Source organism: Phycodurus eques, chromosome 10, assembly GCF_024500275.1.
Source record: "Phycodurus eques isolate BA_2022a chromosome 10, UOR_Pequ_1.1, whole genome shotgun sequence".
NCBI classification, from domain to species: Eukaryota; Metazoa; Chordata; class Actinopteri; order Syngnathiformes; family Syngnathidae; genus Phycodurus; species Phycodurus eques.
This window is the reverse complement of record NC_084534.1, coordinates 8,771,825-8,797,974: the sequence shown is the minus strand read 5'-3', so window position 1 is coordinate 8,797,974 and position 26,150 is coordinate 8,771,825. Positions and strand designations below refer to the sequence as shown.

General features: G+C 41.4%; 1 protein-coding gene across 1 annotated transcript in view; it reads left to right on the top strand.

The window, feature by feature from the left end:
- Positions 1-25,076, top strand: part of tafa4b (TAFA chemokine like family member 4b) — a 53,006-nt gene extending 27,930 nt beyond the window's left edge. Inside the window, exons 4-6 of the mRNA XM_061687341.1 lie at positions 3,813-3,968; positions 20,067-20,191; positions 24,327-25,076. Coding sequence (XP_061543325.1) covers positions 3,813-3,968; positions 20,067-20,191; positions 24,327-24,338 — 293 coding nt within the window. The 3' untranslated portion in view covers positions 24,339-25,076. The remainder of the gene's footprint in view (positions 1-3,812; positions 3,969-20,066; positions 20,192-24,326) is intronic.
- The last annotated feature ends 1,074 nt before the right edge of the window (positions 25,077-26,150 follow it).

The window sequence follows — 26,150 nt, the reverse complement described above, 5'->3', positions numbered from 1 at the left end:
AAGAACAACGATGGAGCTCACAACCCCCTCAACCCAAAGACTGGACTAGACTAAAAAAGCTGTTAGGATTTAAGAGAGTGGCTCCAGCAAGGTGTAAATAATCCATCAGCACAATTTATCACTGTATCGCGATCTCTTGTGCACGTTCACTTCAGGAGTTGCACTACACTGACTTTCTCTGAAATGCCATATTTGGTGGGAATCCTGTCTTGTGGGCATGACTGTCAGATATTGACAGCAGAAAAACTGCATGATGTTCTTGCTCACCTGTGTCTGTACTGTACAGCGTCTGAATTGGTCAGCTGAGCTCAAGGTTTCTTGTCTTGTTCGCTTTCTCGTTGTGGCTGTCACTCCCTTGCCCTCCTCCCACGTTCCTTTTTGTGCACTGCCCGACTAGACGCGTTTAGCCATGCTTGAGAAAGCTCCTCATCTATGTGTGGTATGCTCTATTACTCTGTAATGGTCAGAACAAAGTGGTTTATAGGCAGTATTGAAACATTAGATACACTGTTATTAAGTGTGTGTATAGCAGGAGACTGGACGGCTGAACACATACAATCTTAAATAGCTGAGTGCTGAGAGGGAGCAGCACTCATAACATGTTGCTGTAGTCCAGGCTAATATATAATTTCTCTCAATTAGAACTGGCAGGGACCATTCATAACTTTCCTACAGTGAAATAAAACATGATATAGAGTGAACCCCCATATATATATATATATATATATATATATATATATATATATATATATATATATATGTATATATATATATATATATATATATATATATATATATACACACACATTTAACCTCATTTTTAAAGTGGTCCTTAGCTCCTAGTTTGACTCTCCTGCTGTCAAGAAAAGGGGAACGATCGTGTTACTCACATAGTTCTCTAAAAAAGGAGCCATAGTCTGCATAATTAAGTTCTAGTTGTATGCTTTTTGTCACTTTCAGTTCAAGTTTACTGTTAAGATGACACATACAAACTAGAATTAAACATTGAGTATTTAAACAGCAATATACTGTATGTTCAACCAAATTATATAATTTCATCTAACGAACGTATAGCTTAATGCTAACATCACACTGAAGGCACGCAACTCTTAAATTTGGTCTTGCGGTAGTATTTTAAAAAAGGTTTTAACTCACACGGAAGTGTTCATATGTCAGAAATGTTTGTTAGGTGAATGTTTGTAAGTAGTATTAAAAAGCTTTGCTGCAGCTTGATATGGGTCCGTTCTAGACTGTTATATATTTAAATGACCTACTCGCCACCTGGATCTCCCCCAGTTTGTTTATCATAAGTTTTTGTTTTATTCAAAATATTAATAGGTCATTCATATTTGTTTGCATGTATGTATGAACTCCAACTGCTGTCTCAGCCTCAGCCAGGGGAGAATGTGTATGTATGTGTGTGTGTGTGGGGGGCGGGGGGGTGGGGTGGGGGGGGGGGGGTCGGGGTGAATGAAGTGCAGGTATGATAGCACAGGGACACTCTGAGAGCAAAGGATCAATGACGGTTCTCTGTGGAGAAGAGAACAAACAAACTTTAAATCAGAAAAGATGAGTGGGGCCACGGCCTGCAGAAATAGGATCCTCTGCAGAGTGTGTTTGTCTGTGTTTTTGCGTCTGCCTGCAAGGGCCATTGAGCTGAGCGGTGAAAGTTCTGGAGTATGTGTAAAGTCACGTACATAAATGACACTTGAGCTCATGGCTCAGTCTCACCCTGGTGTTCATGGGGCTGCAAAGAGGCTTATACTTTGCAGTGTCGCCTGCGGGATTTACTCAGGAAATGTTCGAGAGGCCAAGAGGTGCACAACAAAACTAAAGATAAGTCCTTGGAAATCCCTTCGCAAACCATTATGGAAGATTAGCTTTGACCAATCATTCGTGGTCTACACATTATCATCATATCTTCTGTCTGCACATGTGCTCAGTGTTGAAAATTCCCCTCATCGCTAGGGCTGTATTACCTCAAATAGCAGCCTCCACTGTAATGCCATGTTTGATTTCATAGCTCAATCGTTCTTCTTTTTCCCCAGAGGAAAAATAAAGGGTGGTTATTGTAATGATCTCAGATGCAGTAAACAAGTGTTAAAGATGATTTTACATTGTGTGAAGATGCCATCGGAGGTGCAGTCGTTGATTTTTATGTTCTGGGGAGCTATGCACCTTTGGATTCGCCTCTCTCCAGCCTGTCTATGTTCTTACCATTTCTCTGCATTGTCTTTTAAAGCACTCCTTTTATTTCACTTGTATACGCACTTATCTTGTAATATAATTATGTATCATTCAATCAAGAATCAGTATTTATTTGTAGGAAAAAAGATTAGAAATATATATTATTTAAGACTTTTATAAAAAAATGCATAGAACAAATAAAGACCTCCCACCTAATAAACGCTTCACCCCTAATAGAGACTTGGAACTCTCTCCAGTTGAGCCAATCAACACTCAAGACACTGTATGTGGAAATGAGGAAGTCATTTTCATTTCATTTTAGCACAAGTGTCTGACAGTCAGGGGATCTGGGTTTGAATTTTTGTTGGAAGATCTCTGAGAGGTGTTTACTTGTGGCGTGTCTCCGGGTGCTCCGGCTACCTCCCGCATTCCAAAATCAGGTTAGGTTAATTTAAGATGCAAAATTGCCAATAGGTGTGGATGCAAGTGTCAATGATTGTTGGTCTATATGTGTCCTGTGTGCTGTACCAGTCCAGGGTGTAGGCCTACCTCTGCGATGGAGTCAGCGAGGATAGGCACGAGTTACCCACAACCCTAATCAAGACCTGATCAGCGACACATCAAATTGTATTCGGTTTACTGATTATATTCAATTTATAATCACAATTTTATTTAGTTGCACCCCACCCAGAGAACCAAATCACACATACAGTATGCAGGCATGCAAGGAGAGATGTCAGTGACAGTGCTTGGTGTGCCTTGCTCAAGGGCACCTTGACAGTCGTCAGGATGCAGACTAGCATTACACTAGCTGCAAATTCCCGAGCAGGACTCCAACCTGACAGTTGCCAAACACAATAGCTATTTGCTAGTGTCAATAAAAATGTGAGCATTATTATGAAGTCTGAATTTTTTATGCGTCTCTTGTATTGCATATTTGAGCAGGTGTACATAAATCATAAAAAAAGGCTAATTTACAGTCTGACTGGAAATAAATAGCTCCAATTTAGAAGCACACATTGATACAGTTTGTTCACCAGGCAAGGATGCTCTGTGCTAAATGTACATGCATTTAAATGCACCCTTCTGCCTCATTACTGTCAGGAGAATGTTATAATTAACTTGCAGTTCTCCAAGGAGGTTTGTAGAAAATCAAGGTAGCTTAGAAGCTAGAGAAGAGGGGTTTCAGCTGAAATGCAATTATACTTAAAAGGTGACTTTACGCAACACACATGCATGCACGTGCACTCAAACGGACTTGCCACTTTTATAGTTTTTTTTTTTTTCCCCCTTCATCTGGCATCAACAGCAACAGATATATTTAATGAGAGTCCTTGGCACAGAAGGAAAGTAAAGTATCGATAAGCGTGTTAACTTTTAAATCAAAGGCTGCGATACACTGAAAGTGCTTACTTAAAAGTAAATAATTTAGTTGCAGCTTTCGCACTCTCCTGTGTAGCTTGTGTGATGCACCTATTATTTTCACGTTTCAAATCACTAGAAATGCTTATGACTATTGGAATCAACAAGGGAAGAATAAATAAATAAGTACCACCAACAACTGTCTGAATGTCTTTGAGTTTGAGGTAAATAATATCTGTCTCCATCGATGTGTCTGTGTCCAGTCTCCTACCAGGTGAAGCAGGGAACATGTGAGGTCGTGGCTGTCCATCGCTGCTGTAATAAGAATAAGATTGAGGAGCGTTCCCAAACTGTCAAGTGTTCCTGTTTCCCCGGGCAAGTTGCTGGCACCACCAGAGTCAGACCCTCATGTGTGGAAGGTAAAAAAAAAAAAAAAAAAAAAAAAAAAAAAAAATCAGTTAACACCATTGGAGTATGTGTAACAATATGTGCAATCCTGGTCAAATAAGATAATTCAGATGAAAACGTCCATCCACTTTCAAGTGCTTCTTCTCCAGAGGGTCACGGGTGACCCAGCTGACTTTGTGTGAGAGGCAGGGTACACCCTGAACTGGGCACCGGGCAATTTCTGACCAACAAAAAATCAGACTTCATCAACTTAAAGTCTTCAATTAAACTGATAAGGATATTTTTAGAACTGGGGGGTAAGTCGGGGTTCTCGCAGAAAGCCCATGCATGTGGCTAACATGCAGACTCCACACACGAAGGCCAGAGCCAAGATTCGACCGCATACCTGTGAGAAAGTCATACAGACATGCAAAGCACCTATCCACCGTCCTGCGGTATTAATTTAACAATTCTGTATATGATTTAATTGCCTTTTGTCGTGGAGAAGAAAAACATTTACATAACAATCTGCTGACCCAGATAGGCCAACCTAATGGGGTTGGGGGTTAGGAGTTAGGGTTAGGGTTAGGGGGTTAGGGATCAGAAAACCAATTACGCTATTTTGTAGCAACAAACAAATGGACCCCATGCGCAGTGAAATATTGCCCTATTAAAAGTGGATTTAGTATCAGGATATATTACTCATTGCACTAAAACAAATATACTACTCTACTACGCTACTCTATATGCCAAACTATAAACCATCTCACATAAAGTGTATCTTCAAAATCAGTTTATTTCGGCCCCACTCGTAATCATTGGGTTTGTGGCCTTCTTTGGTCCCCTGTGCAATTTGGAAGGAGATTTCACATATCATGTACAGCAGCTGTCAACCTCAAGACCAGAAATTTCAGCTTCAGGCGAAAATACCTGATTTGATTTGAGACACAATTCTGTGTTACACAGAAATGTATGGTCCACTTGGACAGCTGGTCATGATCATAGCAATTTCATAACGAAGTCAGGAAATAATCATGATTTTAAAATAATCATAATACAAATATGAATAATGGTCTATATTCACTAACAAAATTTGATATTTTTCGATATAATTACAATCACTCACCAAGGAAAGCAAAAAAAAAAAAGCAACAAAATAAAATAAAATAATCTATATATATGCAGCACACTTCAGTGTCGTTAATGCCATACCACCGTAAGGCCAGTAGAAGGTGCTTTTCCCATTTAAATCACAAATTTACCACATCTGCGAGTTCATTTGAACTTCATTTCACGCAATAAAGAACTAGATTTGTTGTTTAACCTCTTTGATGACATCCTAAATAGGAGCAATGCATTGATAATGATGAAACCAAGCAACCGTAGTCACAATGATTTGTTTTGTAAGGGAAGCTCAAATAAATAAGGGACAATGTGAGCTGTTTGGTGTAGATTTTTAACAAAGTTTGCCAATAGGAAGGAAGACACCGATTAAAAGCAAGTACAAAAATAAGAGGGATGGATGACTGAAGGTCTTTCAGTGATAAAGTCTTTTAGATGAGGATGGATGGGTCTTAATCGCTCCCTTTCCAATATATGCACACACGACACCGTTGTCTGAGTCTTCAAATCTAACCTCTCAATCTCGCTACCTCTCACTTGCAAATCCAGTGCTGAGCAGCACTCATCTCGTGAGTCATGCTCGACCTCGGAGTCCGCAGTTCCAAACGATCCACCCTCAGCCACACACCCGAGCACGCCGACACTTCTCTCACATCTCCTTCGCCGATGGAGAGAGACAAACCTCACTCTGTTGCCAACCAATGCGGAATGGCCGTGGTGTAAATGGACTTGCATTATTGATGCAGCAGAAACAGGAGCAAATGGCAGCAGGTGCTATTACCGGCTGCACCCTGGCGAGAATCATTACTGTGAATCAAACTTTTTTTTCAAAGTAACTCTATTATAGTTTATTTTTTCCTAGTAATCAAAAAGCCCTCATGTTGACTTTATAATACAACTAGTGACAGTGCTGTGTGATAAAGTAAGTGCAGCCAACCCTAAAGCCAAACCAAACCAAACCCGGAAAAGAGGTTAGCAAATTTCCTGTTTATGCTGCGCTAACGAGCATAACTACGGGTCAATGACATGATTGTTTGAAAGTGAACTTGCTCAAATGTTGTACTCTTCATGTGTGGTGTCTTCGGACAAACGTTAAATACATGTATATCATTTTATACAAGTATGATATTATACATAAACACGAACAAATCCTGTACTTCAGATATTGTCATCTTTGGTGGCTCTGTGGTGACATGTTGTGTTAAATAAAATACGCTGTAGTAGTGAGGATAAGCGGTACAGAAAATGGATGGGTGGATGTTTAAAGTTCCTACGGGTCCTTTGTCCCAGTCCTATTCTGCCATTTACCTGTGCCGGGAGAAAGTGCTTACACGTGTTTTGCTGAATGCACAAGTTTGACATTAGAGGCTGACACGGGAGTGGATGTAGACTCCTGTTCACTTCTACTCCTACAGAGGTTGATCCTGCACTCCTTCCCAATTCCGAGTGTTTAAAAAATAATTCCGCCTAATCCCAAGTGTTTAAAAAAAAAAATCCCGTTTAATCCCCCGTTTTTGAAAACGATACCACTCCCACAGAGATTGATTCCAATCCCGAGCCAAAATTTTACAGACTCCCACTTGGATTTTCTGGCAGTCTTGATGCCTTTGGCACCATGCTGCCTGTGAGAGGTCAGTTGTGGTACTACACCAGAGTTGTGGCTTGGAGGAGGAGAGTCGCCATTGATAGTGGACACATTATTATGTGTGTGGTGTCGTAAAACAGCAGTAGGAGCACACATGGTGATATTTTGTGTATGGTCTCTCACATAAAAAAAAACAAAAAACTGGGTAAGATTGGTAAAGCATGAAGTCGATAACAGTCAGAAAGTCAGTCAAGATGTCAAGAGGTAGGTACATTTAGCAATATTCTGCAGGAAAAACACTGCTTGTGTGATGGAAGAAAGTACAGTAAACCCAAGTTTATCGCAGGGGATATGTTCCAAAGCCACCCGCAACAGGTGAAAATCGGTGAGCTCGAGAGAACATATGAAAAAAAACCTCTTTAAATTTATAGTTTTCCCCGCCCACCTTCTTTAAACAAGTAGCGGAGGAGCACAGACTTTAAGATGGTGTCTCTGACTGGTGTAGAGATGTGTGAGCCCTACTGTGTTACGCTCTGTTTTACTGCCATGGCAGTGCAGTGCCAATTGACCCTGCCAAGTTTAGTTAGGTACACAATGTCACTAAGGAATACCTTCGTTGAAGTTTGAGTTTGTGATCACATGCTTTTTAGATCTGCTATCTTCACTAAAAGTGGAGTTTGGTGACACACTTGTCCTGTGTACATTAGCAGTGGTTTTCATATTCTTCTCCTATTCCTTATCATGACAGTGAAATATAGAGATGACATGTAACCCCACTATATACAATACTCAACACAAATGTGTGTATCCATTTCTCAGTGAAGAAAAGAACCATTTTCAGAATTTTGCTCAAAGTTAGACTTATCTATGGTTGAATTATTGTGGATTAAGATTTTCCTTTACAAAAATGTTGCTTGATTAGACTTTCAATGGTGTGACAATTTTTTGATACATGAACTGAATTTGATGTAAAAAAAAAAGTGTTCTTGTGTACACAGCACATTGGCAAATCTCATTTGAAATCATATATTTTGCAGTGTGATATACAGTATCATTAGATACCGGTATTCATTCTGAAAGGAAACAAACAAATATGAGCGTTCATCCAAAGAATTCCATACCGAATCGGTCGTGGCCCGGGTTAACAACGTCTGCTACCGGCTCCGTTAATTTACAGGCCGCCAGTGGAAATTCAGCTACTGTGGGTCGAAGACGACGTAGTGGTGGAAAGCAGCTTCTTAGACAGAAAGAGAAGAGTAAAGCAGTGTCTATAACTGAATATGGGGACTTTGAATGTTGGGACAATGACAGTAAAAGCTTGGGAGTTGGTTGACATGATGATTAGGAGAAAGGTTGATATATTGTGTGTCCAGGAGACCAGGCGGAAAGGCATTATCAAAAGAGTATTTGATGAGGCTGAAACTTGAAATTGAGGTTCTTATGTATGATGTGATTAGTGGCTATACCCCACAGGTAGGATGTGACCTAGAGATGAAAGAAAAATTCTGGAAGAAGCTCGATAAAGTAGTTCTGAGCATCCCAGACAGAGAGAGTCATGATTGGTGCAGATTGTAATGGACATGTTGGTGAAGGAAATATGGGTGATGAAGAAGTGATGGGTAAGTACGGCATCCAGGAAAGGCACTTGGAGGGACAGATGGTGGTGGACTTTGCAAAAAAGGATGCAAATGGCTGTAGTGAACACTTTTTTCCAGAAGAGGCACGAACATAGGGTGACCTACAAGAGCGGAGGTAGAAGCACGCAGGTGGATTACATTTTGTGCAGACGATGTCATCTGAAGGAGGTTACCGACTGTAAGGTATTGGTAGGGGAGAGTGTGGCTAGACAGCATAGGATGGTGGTGTGTAAAATGACTCTGGTGGAAGACAAAAGCAGAGCAGAGAACCATGTGGTGGAAGCTGAGACAGGACGAGTGCATCTTTTCGGGAAGAGGTGAGACAGGCTCTCGGTGGACAGGAGGAGCTTCCAGAAGACTGGACCACTGCAGCCAAGGTGATCAGAGAGGCAGGCAGGAGAGTACTTGGTGTATTTTCTGGCAGGAAAGGAGAGAAGGAGACTTGGTGGTGGAAGCTCACAGTACAGGAAATCATACAAGGAAAAAGGTTAGCTAAGAAGAAGTGGGACACTGAGAGGACCGAGGAGAGGCGAAAGGAATACATTGAGATGCGACATAGGGCAAATGTAGAGGTGGCAAAGGCCAAACGAGGCATATGATGACATGTATGCCAGCTTGGACACTAAAGAAGGAGAAAATGATCTATACAGGTTGGCCAGACAGAGGGATAGAGATGGGAAGGATGTGCAGCAGGTTAGGGTGATTAAGGATATAGATGGAAATATGTTGACTGGTGCCAGTAGTGTGCTAGATAGATGGAAAGAATACTTCGAGGATTTGATGAGTGAGGCAGGCAGGAGAGTACTTGGTGTGTCTTCTGGTAGGAAACTGGAGTAAGAGACTTAGTGGAGCAACCTTAAAGTACATGAAATCATACAAGGAAAGAGGTTAGCTAAGAAGAAGTGGGACACTGAGAGAACTGAGGAGAGGAGAACAGAATATGTGGGGATGTGATGTCAGGCATTAGTAGAGGTGGCAAAGGCTAAACAAGAGGCATATGTTGCCATGTATGCCAGGTTTGACACTAAAGAAGGAGAAAAGGATCTATACAGGTTGGCTAGATAGGATAGAGATGGGAAGGATGTGCAGAAGGTTAGGCTGATTAAAGATAGAGATAGAAATGTGTTGACTGGTACCAGTAGTGTGCTGGATAGATGGAAATAATAATTTGAGGAGTTGATGAATGAGGAAAATTAAAGAGAAGGAAGAGTAGAATAGGCAAGTGTGATGGAGCAGGAAGTAGCACTGATTAGTAAGGGGGAAGTTAGAAAGGCATTAAAGAGGATGAAAAATGGAAAGGCAGTTGGTCCTGATGACATACCTGCGGAGGTATGGAAGCATCTAGGAGAGGTGGCTGTGGAGTTTTTGACCAGCTTGTTCAACAGAATTCTATCGGTTGAGAGGATGCCTGAGGAATTTTTAAGAACAAATGTGATTTGCAGGGCTGTGGGAACTTTAGAGGAATAAAGTTGACACAATGAAGTTTTGGGAAAGACAGATACATTATTTCCCTTTTGGGTGTTGATGGAAAAGTACAGAGAAGGTCAGAAGGAGCTACATTGTGTCTTTGTAGAGCGAGAAAAAGCCTATGATGGACTACCCAGAGAGGAAATGTGGTACGACATGCGGAGGTCTGGAGTGGCAGATACGTATTTTAGAATAATACAGGACATGTATGAGGGCAGCAGAACAGTGCTGGGGTGTGCTGTAGGTGTGACAGAGGAGTTTATGGTGTAGGTAGGACTGCATAAGCCCTGAGCCCCTTCCTGTTTGCAGTGGTGGTGGATAGGCTGACAGATGAGGTTAGACTGGAATGAATGCGGACCATGATGTTCGCAGATGACATTGTGATCTGCAGTGAAAGCAGGGAGCCGGTAGAGGAACAGTTAGAACGATGGAGGCATGGACTAGAAAGGAGAGAAATGAAGATGAACCAAATTAAGACAGAGTATATGTGCATGAATGAGAGAGGTGAAGGGGAAAGAGTGATTCTACAGGGAGAAGAGATAGCGAGGGTGGAGGACTTTAAAAACTTGGGGTCAACAGTCCAGGGCAATCCTGAGTGTGTTAAGGAAGTGAAGAAACAGGTCCAAGCAGGTTGGAATCGGTGGAGGAAGGTGTCAGGTGTGTTATCTGACAGAGGAGTCTGCTAGGATGAAGGGCAAAGTTTATAAAACAGTGGTGAGGCCAGCCATGATGTGCGGATTAGAGACAGTGGCACTGAAGTGTCACAAGGAAGCAGAGCTGGACGTGGCGGGAATGATGACAATTTTTGAGGTTCGCTCTCGGAGTGACCAGAAGCTCGGTCATCCGGGAGGGGCTCAGAGTAGAGCCGCTGCTTCTCCGCATTGAGAGGAGCCAGATGATGTGGCTCAGGCATCTGCTTAGGATTCCTCCTGGACCCCTCCCTGGCGAAGTGTTTCGGGCACGGGGGAAAGACCCGGGGGAAAGACCCAGAACGTGCCAAAGGGACTATGTCTCCTGGCTCGCAGAAGAAGATGGTTGGATGGATGCATGTTTTCGGAATGTAGGAAGAGGCTGGAGTACTGCAAGAAAGCCCACACGAGCTGACGTGATCAACATGCAAACCCTAACCCTACCACTAGTCCATTGTAACACCTGCCAGGTTCTCTGTACTTTTCCATCGACACCCAAAAGGGAAATAATGTGTCTGTGTTACTCTTTGTAGGCATGAAACCATACTGTTGCCCGCAAATACTCTCTTCTGTCCTGAGTCTAGCCTCCAGGTTATCATGCCATTACTTCATTTTGTGGTGTCTGTCTTGCTCCAACTCTAACATGACTGAATCAAAATTATGTTTATGGCAAGAATGTTTGTTACACAAACAAAGAATTTACCTTGGCATGTTAGTACAAAAAACAACACAGTCATTTCATCCATCCATTCTCTGTATCGCTTATCCTCACTCGGATCATTGGTGTGCTGAAGCCAATCCCAGCTGACTTTGAGCGAGAGGAGAAGTGCACCCTGAAATGATGGCCAGCCAATACAAATATAGACAACCAAGCATTTACACTTACGGACAATTTAGAGTCTTCAATGAACCTAACATGCCTGTTTTTGGAATGTGGGAGGAAACCGGAGTAGCCGCAGAAAACCCATACAGGCACAGGGAGAACATGCAAACTCCACACAGGAAGGCCACAGCTCGGATTTTGAACCCGCGACTTCTGAACTGTGATGCGGATGTGCTAGCTACATGTCCGCTGTTCCGCCCCACACAGAAATTCCATTTAACGACAAAAAGTAAAGGATGTACTGAAAGAAGTAAAGCATAATAAAAAACAATAACAATGAAACACTATGTGCATTAATCATCTGAGTTAAATACAATGTGCAAAGTAAAAATGGAATTTATTTATTTTAGTAGCATGCAGTTACTATTCAACACATGTTCAGTGGTTTCAGTGATTTAAGACATCTACAGTAAATAACTGTTGTGGCACGTCTGCTTGCAGTTGTTTACCAAAGTGTCTGATCTACTCGAGGTCATGTTTTGGTCACTCTGCTCGTTTCCCCTCGTGTGAGTGCTTAAGTGTAGCTGTGTAATCTATTTCTTGCTGGGTTTCACTCCACCCTTGTGTATTCTTACAGTGCACACATGGTCCCTCTATGTTACTAAATCATAATAGAAACAACAGTGGACCTATCTTCAATTACCCCAGGATCCCTGTGCTGTCCAGTTACGATGCCTGAGGGTTTTAGATAGACTGCTTGTTTTATGTCCTGTATATCTGTGTCTGGATGTGTATATGTTCGTGTGTTTTTGTGTGTGTTAAAGTGCATTGCATCATATTTCTTTTAAATAGTAATGACCCGGTGGCAAGGGCCCACAACTGATCAATTTTTCCCACACAAGCATCGACAGTTCGAACGACACACACACACACACACACACACACACACACACACACACACACACACACACGCACGCACAAGCTTGCGTTGGCCCATTGAGTGAAGCCCTTTGTAAAGTATTAATGGACAAACACTCAGGACATCCGCACCCTAGTGCACATGACTGTTATGCCTTACACAAGTCCTCATCCAACTAGGGAATAACCATTCATTTAATTTGTTACTTTATGAATAAACGAAACCATTCTATTGTATTCTCTATCTTTGTGATAATAAGGGTTACAGGTCACTGAAATCCCATTCAACTCATAAAACAAATGAAACTCCCATGACATGTTCCATTTATCATGTTGTTGTTTGAAGCAAGCGCAAACTGTCTAACCTTAAATCACTTACACATGCTCAGATGAGTAATTATTCCCTGTTAAATATTCACATCAAGCGCTTCATGCCGAAATAAAGCAAGCTTATTTGTACTGAGGCAGCAGAGTAAGATGACTGGTTCATGTCTGCCTCATAAGTTTGAATCTCGGCTGAGGCTCTCCTGTATGCAACAATGGAGTTTGCATGTTCTCCTCACGTTTGCATATTTTTTCTCCTGGTCATCTTGCCCGGTCTCAACTGGGATAGGCTCCAGCTCAACCGTGACAAATGGAGGGATGGATGTTGATACAGAGAGACAGATGAGAAGGAGAACAACATGTATCCTCCTATGTTAACTGATTCACGTTGCACACATAACAGCTTCAACAAGAATGGTACAGACCTTAGCCAAGGTTGAACACAAACTGCTTTGTATAATTTTCCTTCTCAAACAGATGTTGACTTTATGTGTAGGTGAACGCAAAGGCACTTGTGCAATGTGTTGTTGAATACTGATTTCAACTTGTACTGATGGGCCCACGACTGTTCAGCTGTACTTTATTCTTGCATACCAGGCTGAAGACAGAAATGACAACACGGATCTTCGCTTCACTTGTCTTTTGTGATTGTCGATGCTTTCCCTTCGTTGAGTCACAGGGCAGCCAATTTAATGAAGCAATGAACATTGAATCAAACCAGTGACAGACTCAGTGGCCACTCCCTCATAGTTACTGAATGAATTAAAGGCCAGATGAGAATACATTGTTATTTAGTCCAAATACGTATTCAGTAATCCCTCATTTATTGTGAGGGTTAGTTTCCGGACCTCATCCGCAAGTGGTGACACTGTAATGAAATCCATTGTTCTCTGCAAAATTACCATTATTACAACTATTATTACAGTATACCTCAAACGTTTAGTTCACTACAGCTTTGCCAAGCAGTATTTTAAAGGGTTAAAATGTGTTTTGACAAGATGCTCCATAATAAATATGAAATTTTCCCGTGATGTTACATTAACAGCAATATATTTTAATGTTACTGCTACTATTTTATGTAGTATACCATATAGATCTAAACTAAACTTACTACCCAGCTTTCACCAAAAAAGTAAACTGGGATTGCTGTCTACCTGTCACGACTCGGTGCTTAACCCTTTATAGGGCACAAATTGGAAGATGAAAAAAAAGAGAAACATTTTAACTGCACAGTGGAGAGCATCAAGACAACTTTTCATTTGGTCACTTAAAAAAACATATATATATTATTGTATTTTCATTGTATTTATACAATACAGGTATCTGTGTTACATTACGTTCATTCAATAAAAGTATGAGTATTTTCTTATTGGCTGGGAGAAATAATGTACCAAGGGTTACCAAATTTGGTTCCATGCCCTACAATGTATTTTCAGAATGTATGGATACCTGGTTTAATCCTATTTGAACACTAGGTCGTTAAATAAAAGGTTTGAAAGAAAAATAATTCATAAATCAATGCAAATTGCGCAAATCAACATACAACTATTTCGGTGCCGCTGGACTTCGGTTAAAACTTTGCACTGCCTGGCTCGGCCCTCTTTCGAATGTGGATGCACTCCTCACTTTGTCCACATGATGTCACAAACATTACAATCAAAATGCCAGCAGAACTGCTGCAATAAATGAACTGTTTGGAAATTACACACACGCAACCATTCACACACAAAATAAATAAATAAATATGAAAATAAATCATTCTCTGATTGACATGTTGGCATCAGTAGAGGGAGGCATGACGCTTGAGGCAGCCTCATGGCCTAAAACGTCTCCGGGCCTCATTGAGAGAACCTTGGAGATATTTGAGGAGAAAACTATACTCGCACCCTTGAGCTTCCTCAACACCTGCACCCTTAACAAAGCAGTGCATGGTTGATTAGCGCAGCTCATTCCGCGCCGTTTTAGAGCCACCTTCACAGCAAAAAATATCACAATGAGGTGATAAGGTGTGAGCTTTTTTTTAATTGGCACATACAGTATATTGTAGCTAAACATGAGGCAGTTGGAGAAAAAGGGCTGGAGTTTCAGATTTCGGTCTACAGTGATGCCAAAAAAGAAGCCATCACTGTATTATCTATTATATATAGGCTATATTTGTCTTTAAAAAAATCGTCTCATTATTCTGGCATTTAGCAAACATAAATAATTTGGGTAATCCTAATTCACCTAAAACAGGAAGAATTCAGTCTGGTTTCAAACAGCCAGGGAAAAAAAGTCCGTCTTTTTATACAGTTAAGGTTAAAAACATTGGCACCCCTGGTTTTTGAGCATGACTGTGTATGTAACCAGTGTTACAGTGTTTGAATCAGCGTCGAATTTGAGGAAGCGACCAATAGCTCAGGATATCTTTGGAGGTGGTCAATGTCAACATACGAGGATGACAGCACAAAAAAAGAAATCCTCTCTTCAAACATGGGCATATACCGCGGTTGCCCTTTCCCCATGGAGAACAACACTAAAAGGGGCTCGTATGATTGATACATCATACTGTACAGTAAACATCTTAAGCTAACACTGCCTCGGGATGGTAATCCAAAAAAACAGTTCCCAGTAGTTTGACTCCTAGGATTCGCTTATCGATTTCGGTTACGTCATAAATGATCGATGATGTCTGTGCTCTCTATAATGTAGTAAGACATAAAACCCTGTACCATACTATAAATCCCTCTATTGTTTATATCGTTATTTTAGATTTCCCTCTTTGCTACTGAGGGAATCCTGTAGTTTATTTTCTTCTAAGTAATGTGCTTGCGCCAAGTGGAGACGGGGCAATCACCGCCCGATCGCCGCGGATTGCATACACAGAAGCGCTGGTCGACTGGCAGCCACGCCGGCGAAGCGACCAGCTGCTTGAGCCATGGACAATGGAGTCAGGGTGTGTTCAAAGTGGGGATGATCAACGTGTCCTGCAATTAGTTCTCGGAGCTAGCTTTGTTCTTCATCGACGCCCGAGCCAAGCGATTCACTGTTAGGAGTTGTCACAGTTTGATAGGGCCGTCGCTGGCTGGGCCACCTCTTTCCTTACCGTCGGGTTCAGTCGGTGTAGTATTCTTAACAATCAGTCTTGTATTTCTTTTTTATTCACTTTATTTACAGCTTAGCACACAGCTAACATGTCATCCATAAATATACCTGTACAGCCAGTAGCCACAAGACACTACTTTCTTCTTCGTTGATTATTTCTTTTTTGTATATGATCTACATCACTTATCTGTGTACTCTTTTTACATGGTGCCCGTAGTGTTCAGACTGATACACCGCAGTCGGGTAAACCTTGGCCTCAGAACGAGCTCAAAAATGTGTGTTCCTAAGACTCAACCTCACAAATAGTTCATTCATTAGCGTTTTTACTGGTTGAATGGGAGGCATACAGTTCTTAATGTTACTTAAGGCACTTTGTTATTGTATTGATTTAATTCTTTGTACTTTTTATTGCATTCCTTGATACTGATATACCAAATATTTTGGATGGTATTTATTTGCCGGTGGATACAGCAAATGTAAACAACAAAAATTTCTCCAGCCATAATGAGGCTTAACTTTCCCATGGAAAACAACAGTAAAAATGAAAAGGTAAAGGCAGAGACCCATCTCATAAAGGATCCTCTATGTTTAATAAATGTGACACAGTATATTTAATGCTCTACATTTTGACCTGGAGGGTGCTTCATGAGAACACTTCAGGTTATCGCCATTTAAAATTTCACAGATTTTGCGCAATTATAATGCAACAATGAGTTAAAATGCCACATTCATAACAGCTTATTTCACTTTTACATCTACATTAGTTTAAGTGATTACATTTACTTGTTGAATGAGTAATGTAATTTATGGTGTGGTGGTATAGTTTTCTGACTTCGGAGCAGGCTGCATGGGTTAAGTTCCCACTCAGTGAAGTTGTGAATGTGACTGCTCATCTGTCTCTATGTGCTCTGAGATTGACTGTCGACCGATCCAGGGCATAGTCCGCCTTTCACGCAATGTCAGTTCACGCAAGCTCCAGCTCACCCGTGACCCTAAACAGGATAAGCGTATAAAAAATACATGGACGTTATGATGCGTCATAGGGATATGTCATGTGTTGAGACAATGCTACCAAAATTATATAGAAAGATATTGGAAGAATATTACCTCATACGCAGAAGGTTTGATTAAAACAAAAATAAAAGGATTCCTTACTGAGTAAATAAAAACATGAGGTTACTTATCTCAGCTTAGAATAAAGATAGGAGATGAAAGGAGAAAAATCTATTTTGATTCAGGCAGGCACAAGACAAGAGTCTTATCAGTAGTTATAATGAAAAAAAATAAGTGCGAAAACAAGTGCTGCCATTTGATAGTGAAACCAGTAATCATCTGACTCCTCATTCTACACATCCCCTGCTAATTCCCTGAGGTGAAGATATCAGAATTAACTGCTGCCCACTGCTTCTCTAATCTCTTTAACATCGATCTGATGAGGCCTGTGTCTGATCTAATCATGACATCACAGGCTGAGCTCTGAAGCTCGTTTGTTTTTGGCCTTGATGGCCAGCCATTGGCGTGTCAGGTTGGCCGCGCCTACCCATGACACGTTAACGACAAGTTGCAAGGAAATAATAGCGCTCACAGGCCATTAGCTCTAAATAACACTCAAAGCACCATCATCAGCACCATAATGGAGACATTAACAAGCATTACACAGCCATTGGTTTTTAGAACCGTTAACTGCGGCTGAGCTCATGCATCATAACAGCCTGTTAAAATGTTTAAACGTCTTTGTAATACACGTAGCTGTGACTTTTATAGGGACATGTAAACTTCATGTGGCTTTTCTTTTCTTTTTGCTGTGGGCTTCCTATCTTCATCACTGCAATTCTGTACCCAGACTCTCGAACAGCTTGAAACCACACTTGCTTTATTTTCAGTTTGACTCCTTTCTTTGATAACTATCCTGAAAAACAATTGCTCATTACCATGTTTGTCTTCTTAATTTCCCACATTCCTCATTTGCCACTAAATATGTTTTTGGTGAACACAAGTATTAAGCTAAATCTGTCAGCCTTTTCTCCCAATAGAAATAGTTAGTTCCATGGGCAAACTGTCGCCTCACCATCATAATACTGTGATGTAATGTAAAAGGGAACGTTTTAAGTAACAACATAGTAAACTTTTTTATTTTTTATTTTAACATCATACACGTTTAAAGGTGTAACGGACAAGCCAGCAAAGATGAAACCCAGCACCCCCAGCCTCGGCTGCCCTGCCGAGTCAGTCTGTGTACACAAGACATCTGAGGAATGAATGCCTTGTCTGTTTATCAAAGAAGAACCACAAGAGTTTTAACTTCGCACAAAGACGCTAAATGAATTACCAGCCAGTCCCAAGTAGCTCATCAAAGCTGAGACACGGACATGTGGTTTCTCACCCGGACGCTTAATTAATTAACTTCCACCCCCAGCCAGCCTGAAGAGTCTCACCATCCCGCTGTTTTCAGTGACATTTGTTCCTTCCGTCTAGGACAATGGATGGAGTGCTCGCGACCCCCGGAGGTAGTGGAAAGCTACTGCAACCCCGGATTAACTAATCACAATCTTCACTGGATTTGAATGTTATATCATATTTTAAGAATTTTGCATGAAGACCATCAGTGTTACCATCGCAATAGCGCCACTAGTGATTGTAGTTCTGCAAATTTGAATGTCTGATGTCAAATCTGTTTGTCAACGGAGATGTTTCACCCCACACCACACAAATGCCACATTGCAAATATTACAGTGTTCTCAACAACCACATACAATTGAAACATTTGTTACAGGGATTAAAGAGGATGTGCGCGTGACAATGCAAGGCTGGAAAATGGTCTCGTTATCTTAAATCCAATAATTAATATTTTATCCCACTGGTTTTAAACCACAAAATAATCCTAAAATGAAAAAGTAACAAAGAGGCGGTCCATCTTCCCTGTTGGCCCCGGAGGGAGGCTTGGAGAGGGAGGGGGGGGGGGGGGGGAAACCACCCCATTGGTGGCTGGCCATAAAGGCCGGAGCCCCTTTGTTGAGTGCGGGCTCTCGTTCGAGCAACTTGCCGAAGACTGGCTCAGCCAGGACGCCACACCTCGCACCACGAGGTGACAAGGACACATCGGACTCTTCCCCGCCGGAGGACATCCTGCCAGCGCTCCGAGCTACCCTTTTGGGTGCCTGGGCAAATTCCGTGGGGAATGAAGCGGGCACCACCCGTCCGCTCCGAACATCTTGCAAACAGCGCCATACGGGCTCCGGCCGTCCTGCCTGGGAACGTTTTGTTTTTACTCCTCTTCTTTTTTCTTCATTCCTCCTTTCCCACCAAATCCACCTGTTCCCCGTGCGGACCGGACCAGGCAAAAATTCGGGAGATCGACCAGCCTGCCTAAATTGTGTTCCACGCACGTAAATCCAATTTGCGGTCGACTAAAAGTACAGATTAGTGCATATTTGGGTTTAATTTAACGAGAACAAGAAACCCAGCTCTCTGCATTGTCAATACACACTCTTTCTACCCTCATATCACAAATTAGTCTCCTTTGACAATATTTGTCTGGCCTTTGTGTTTTCTTTCCTGCATTGTTCCCTTGTAGGTTCCCATGTTAGATCTCATTAAATTTTCTATAAAAATTCACTACCTGTATCATTTGTGTGTGGTTATCGAGAACTCTTATCTAATTCGTTTAGCAACCTTCAGATTACGAGACTGATAAAAGGTTTGTCGTCCCTTTCTCCTAAATTTCATACATATAAAAAGTGACATGGTGCCCCTTTACAAGACAAAATAGCTTGATTTATAACGCTGAAACTTAAAATTACACTAAACCGGAACGCAGGCATTGCTTCCGGCTTATTCTTTTCTCCTAAATTAATTACGTTTTTATTTAACCCATATATGCTACAAGCAGAAATTAAATACTATATAATAAAATGATATAAGGTGAAACTACTCACCCTTTGAAGATGCCTGACAGACACAAAGGATTGGGAACAGGAATGTGTTTTGACTATAAGAACACATATTAAGCAATGTTGTTCTTTCGTCGGTACGTACTGCTAAGTTCAACTTGGCATCTGCCTGGTAAAATAAATTTTTATAGTAGATATTTAATTAACTACTGAGCCGCCAGACTCTTTCCTATGTATAGGCATTCTAGTAATGTAAAATGTAATTGTAATATGTCAACATTGTGGCATAAATATGTAAAAATAAGCCAACCACTGTTTATACTAAAATGTAATAACCATAAATCCTTCCCAACTTGACGAATGCATGATGCCTTCTAGCTTCCCATGACTGTGAGCGAGATAAACATAATATATGATCGAAGGATGCACTGTAAAGCTAAGCAAGTGCTTATTTGAAATGATAAATGTTATTGTGATGGTATTGTTGTGTTATGTCAGAAAAAATGCCCCAATCTTTTCATATCTCATAATGCAGTCCATTCAATTACTTCCTGTCTTTTTTTCCACGTTTGGCTCTATCTGCTTTCTCAGCCTCCATTGTAGCCCAGAAATGGTGGTGCCAGATGCAGCCATGCATGGACGGAGAAGAATGTAAGGTCTTACCTGACTTGACCGGCTGGTCCTGCAGTACTGGCAATAAAGTCAAAACCACTAAGGTGAGAGTCTGTGTTTACATTTTATTAAACAAGTGTGCAGTTACCTTCCAGTCACTCTTCTGCTCGATGTATGCCAATGTAAGGAAGCAACTATGTGCCTAGTAAATTGTATTAACATTTTGTGGAACAATACAATTCTAAAGTCGCACAAAACTTAAGAGGTGGAAATGCCGACATGCGTGACATCACGTGTGACCTCAGCATAGTTTGCAAGTCCTCCAAATATCTTCAGCATATTTCTTCAGACTTCAGCTCAGTGACCAGTATAAAAGGCCTAACTTCACAATTGTGTAATGCTTTATCTATGGCTTAAAATAAGGTGGGACCATAGAAGGATTCTGATGATTCTGATTCTGATTCTGAAAGAAGTTGTGCAACATAGGAAAACAGTAGTCAGTGATAGTGTAGTGGTTCACTCACATTACTTCCATGCAGGCGGCATGTGTTCATTCAGTGTAATTGATTGTCTACATTTGTGCCCTGTGACTTACTGGTGACGAGCCTAAAGTGTAGTCACCCGAAGTTAGCTGAGATCTCCAGCCCCCCGTGGCCCTAAAGATAAGTGGGGTAAAAAAAATGGATGGATGGATGTGTCGATGGATGGATGGATGGATAGTTGATGGCTGGGTGGGCGGATGACAACAGTACACACTGGCTACTCAGTACAATATAGCTAAGTCAATAATAAGTCAACGATAGTGTTGAAAAAAAGAATGTTATATACACTGGAAAATCAGGAATGTTTAGTCTTTGACGAGACATACAGTGCCGTGAAAAAGTATTGGCCCCCTTCACAAATTCTGATATTTTTGCATAGTTTCCTCACGTTACTGTTCAAGATAATCAAAACAATGTAAATATCAGACAAAGATAACTCAAGTCAACATAAAATGCTGTTATTATATCATAATTGTACTTGTAAAGGAAAAAACTATTCAAAGCTACCTGGCCCTGTGTGAAAAGGTAATGACCCCCCTTGCTAACTCATGAATTAACCTTGGCTAATCAGATTTTTGGGTTCATTTTCACTGACCTCACTCAAGATTGATTGCGCCCAGACCTGTTCAATCAAGAAATTACTTCAATAAAACTGTACCTCGGATGCACAATTTTCTTCTGCACTCTCTGCATGCCTGTTCTGTTAACTTTTGTTCCATGGTGCCACACACTAATACATGTATACAACTGCAATAATTGTATTGTAAAGACCTACTTATCAGGCAAGTAACCTTACCTTACATCTAAAGATCCCCTAAAAAATACACTTCATAAATATATTACAGAGTAATAGCTTGTCTGAATTAAACAGAGCCTCTTCACAATTTGATGACCTGCACATCATATCACATGAGAGCTAATCTTGTAAAAAAAAAAAAAAATAATAATAATAATAAAAAAGTCAAAAGGTCAAAAGATGTCAAACAGCAGTATACATGACACTTGTAACACAGTAGTAATTCAGTAGTTCAATAAGTTACGGCAACTTCTCTGGTCACGTTGGAGACCTCTGCGCCCTCCACACAACCAGTATTTTGAGGGCTTAATAAAGATTCTGCTGCGGGGTCCTTCTTGGCCGTTTATAAGCTCTCGACGTGTGGAAGTTAATTTGCGTCAGTGGCGTCTCGGGTGTGAGCGTGTCTGTGCATGCCGGCGAAAGGAGAGCAGGTGCACTTGATTTACACAGGTGCAAAGAGAAAGAGTTGCGAGGGAAACTGCGCTGGCACCATCAGAGTAATTGCTCAAGAGATGGCATAACAGCACAACATCTGTCGCATTCATTACAATGCATTATGAGTGGGGCCTTCCGCAGAGGTTTTACAATTAAGGGTCATAATGAAGTTGGTAAGTAGGATAGACTGAGGAACAGAGGCACTGCTGGGCTCAGCCAGCCAGAGGCAGAGGATTTAATGACCCCGGGCCTAACAACAACTCTGGGACCAATAGAACAATTATCCTGATCCTGTTGCCTCTCCCCTCCACATCTGTCTGTTTTGTCACTCCCACTGTGTCACTAACCGATCAGCTGAGAGGGGAAGAGGGGCTGAAGGGCTGATTGCATCAGTGGTCGTTCATTTGCATACGCAAGGTGATTTGGGATCAGTCAACTGTTACTTGTGAGACGGGCAGATGTAACTGACGATCGTTGCAACGAGACATTGACTCCATGGCAACCGTTTGCAGGGCCCTGCTCTAGCACTCGGTCTCTCATTATTGTCCTCCATTTCTCCTTCCACTTATGACCTCTCTTCACCACCTCATCATTGCTTTCACCATGGTTATCAGTTTCTGTCCAGAACTCTTTCCTCCCACGCGGCGTTGGTGTGCTATAGAAAGATGTATGGAATTTGACTGCCCACAGGAACGCTGGAAGACTCTTTGAATAAGGATGTGCTGCAAGCTAGCACATAATAGTAAAAAAAACTTTTTTTCACGGCTTTGGAGAGAACTGTAACCATTGTTACTGTAGTAGGGTACTTATAGGCAGTTAGGAATGTGCTTTTGCTGGTCCTTGCAGAAAAAAATTATATATCTTATCACAACAATGAAGACGTTGTTGCAGAAACACTGAAAAGCAGTTTAGCAGCTTTATGTTAAGCAGCACATTAGAAAAAGGCAGACAAGCAGACTAAGCCACACGGTATCCAGTGTATCAGCAAAAACTATAGTGCATCTGGAAAGTATTCACAGCGCTTCCTTATTTACAGATTTTGTTTTGTTACAACCTTGTTTCAAAATTGAATATACTCATTTTTCCCTTCAAATTTTGCACACAGCACATAATGACAACCTAAACATTGGAATTGTACTGCAAATAAACAACTCAGAAATCACTCGTACATACTATTCACATCTTTTGCTCAATACTTTTTTGATGCACCTTTGGCAGCAATTATAGCCTCAAGTCTTTTTGAATGTGATGCTATAAGCTTGGCACACCTATCTTCTTTGTAGCACCTCTCAAGCTCCATCAGGTTGGATGGGGAGCGACAGTGCACAGCCGTTTTCAGATCTCAGTCAGAGATGTTAAATTGGCTCTAAGTCTGGGCTCTGGCTGACTACTGTAGGATATTCACAGTTGTCCTGAAGACCTTTGACATCTTGGCTCCATGCTTAGGGTCAGTATGCTGATGAAAGATGAACCCTTTCCCGAGTGTGAGGTCTCTGTACATTGCTGTATAATTTTCCCCTCAATCCTGACAAGTCTTTCAGTTCCGGCCACTGAGAAAATCTCCACATTATGCTTCCACCACCATGCCTCACTGTAGAGTTGGTGTTGGCATTGGGTGGGTGGGTTAGGTTGTGTGGACTGTTTTTTACAAATCGGAAATTATTTGGGATTAGTCGACGGGGGGGTGGGGGTTAAAGAGTGTCCAAAAACCCAGAGTCTCTTCCCACCCCCTTCAACGTGCCTAAGTGTTGGCCACATGATGAGTCGTGCCTGGTTTCCTCCAAACATGATGTCTGGCATTCACACCGGAGAGTTCAATCTTTGTCTCATCAGACCAGAGAATGTTGTCTCTCATGGTCTGATTGGTGGATTGCTGCAGAGATTGCTGTTCTGTGGGGTTCTCCTCTTTCCACATCAGAACAGAATGACCATTGAGAGACCCTTCTGCTCCTATCACTTAGTTTAGACATTCTAGGAAGAGTTCTGATGGTTCCGAACTTCTTGCATCTAGGGTTGATGAAGGCCACTGTGCTCATTGGGACCTTCAAAGCAGTAGATTATTTTCTTCTGTACCCTACTCCATATCTGTTCCTTGAGAAAATTCTGCCGCAGAGGTCTACAGACAATTTGTCCATAGGAAATGATCAAACTGTCGTCATAATAAAACCTTTATGAACTTTGGAGGAATTGATTAAATTAAAGAAATAATGTTTGTATGCAGGCAGCAGAAGTGTTTTGAGCTGTGTGGTTGTTTCGTCAGTATGTACTGTTTAAGCAATTGTATTGTATCAACATGGCATCTTTGTCAAATGTATATATGTATGTTTGCAATTTATATTGAACTAATTGTATGCTCTGTTAGTTTTGGTTTCAGTAAAACTAAGATATGTTCACGAACTAGTTGTGAGAAATGTGTATTCATGCTAAATTTCTATTATCTCCACTATTATTTATTTCTTTATTTAGGTCACACGATAACAAGAGAGCCACTGGAGCAAGAGGAAACGTGCAATTCTCCATGTGGAAAGAGTGGATGACTCATACGAATTTACTAAAAAAATGGGGAAAATATGATGTCACCATATCCATCACAAAAGAAGACAGTAAATGTAACTACTACAATGCCATCCATACCTGTGGCCATGAGGAGACTACAACAATGGTTGCCCGGCGTGCACAAGAACAAGAAATGACTCTTATTTTCAACCATTGGAGTTGTGGATGAAGGAAATCAATTGAGAACACTGACTAAGCATTTCAAAGTGTGTCTTTCAACAAAGCATTTGTGGAGATGCGAACACACCAAGCTGTGTGTAGTGCACCACTGGACATAATGCAGGCCTTTTGTCAACGTGTAGAGCTTATATACTGGAGCAAAGAGATAGCAGCTCATAACTAGCCAATTAGAATCAAATTGCTCTTGTGGGTCAAGTCACCACCATAAAGACTGTTTTGTGTGAGCCAATTTGCAGTTCCAATTAGGGATTGCAGTGTAGGAACATAAGAACATATTAAAAATTCGTGTATGATATTTGCATTAGTTGAAACCTTTGGGTAATGTTTTGTTTTCCCAGCGTCACCTGTATCATTCTGTGGAGGCCATGCAGAAGTTTAAAATCTTGTGGAACATCTGACATTTGAAGTAGGCAACTATATGGGTGTACTGTATACATCCTGCCCCATAACATCTGAGAGGTTGTAAATGACTCTAGTATAAATTGGTACAATATGAACTAGCAAATTGGGATTAACCTGTATTTTTGGTAGTTATATTTGCTCTGTGACATCTCCATTGTCATCTTTGAAAAGGAGATCCATAAAAGGTTTAAGCATTCGGTCGTTTTGTCTTTATTATGGAATGTTTGCGGTTTTCCCTGTGGACATATCAAGCGTATATGCAAATAAACTTTCGGAATGAGGGTCATTTGGAACTACCTTTACGAGAAATTGGAGGTGTTTGTGCGCATGCATTGATTTCCCCCCAGAAAGCTTTTCTGCATCAATATTTCAGTGAGATATGGTGAAATAATTGCTACGGATAATGGCAGTTCAACCCTTTGCAGACTTTTCCCTGCAGGGTCTCTCACTGTTGCTGTGTACACCCAAACAACCATTTTAAACCTCTCTATTCATTCTCTATGTGCTCATATTAATCCCTTGCTCGTCTCCCCTTTCCACCTTTACAATCTTTACTAGTGAGTTAATTTTCCAACTCTATTGTATTTTTCGCTTCAACACACATCCAATTGTGTGTCTTTCCCCAAATGTGCCTGACTGATATGTGAACATGTCGGGTCATTGTGTCTCAGGGTTGTCCCGCTGGGGACTGGGCCTCTCCGAATGAGACTCTCTGCTTTCAGTCATGCTGCTTTATGAGCTATGATAAATCTGTAGGAGCTGAGTTTGTGCCTTTCCTGCTCCTCTGCTCAGCTCTGTGCCAGAGGGAGCTGGGAGGAAAGCAGGCCTACTAGTGGCAGGCAGCTCCAAACTCTCATTACCGAGTGGCCAGCATAGCGCCTGGCTTCTCTCGGGACCGCTGACATGGAATATTTTTAGGCCTGTGTTGCAGCACTGCAGCTTTGCCACTGTGGTCTCTCTTCTTGAGCAGCTTCTCAGCAACAATTGTCTGTTTAGAAGGAGGCTAGGGATGACTTTGTGTAGTCTGTTGTGCACTCATGTATCAACAGTCAATTCAATTTCGTCTCAGGGTCACCCACATAGGACACACCACTTAGGAAGAATGACCCAAGAAAGTCTCACAACAATGGATATGAAGCTAAATGATTAAGA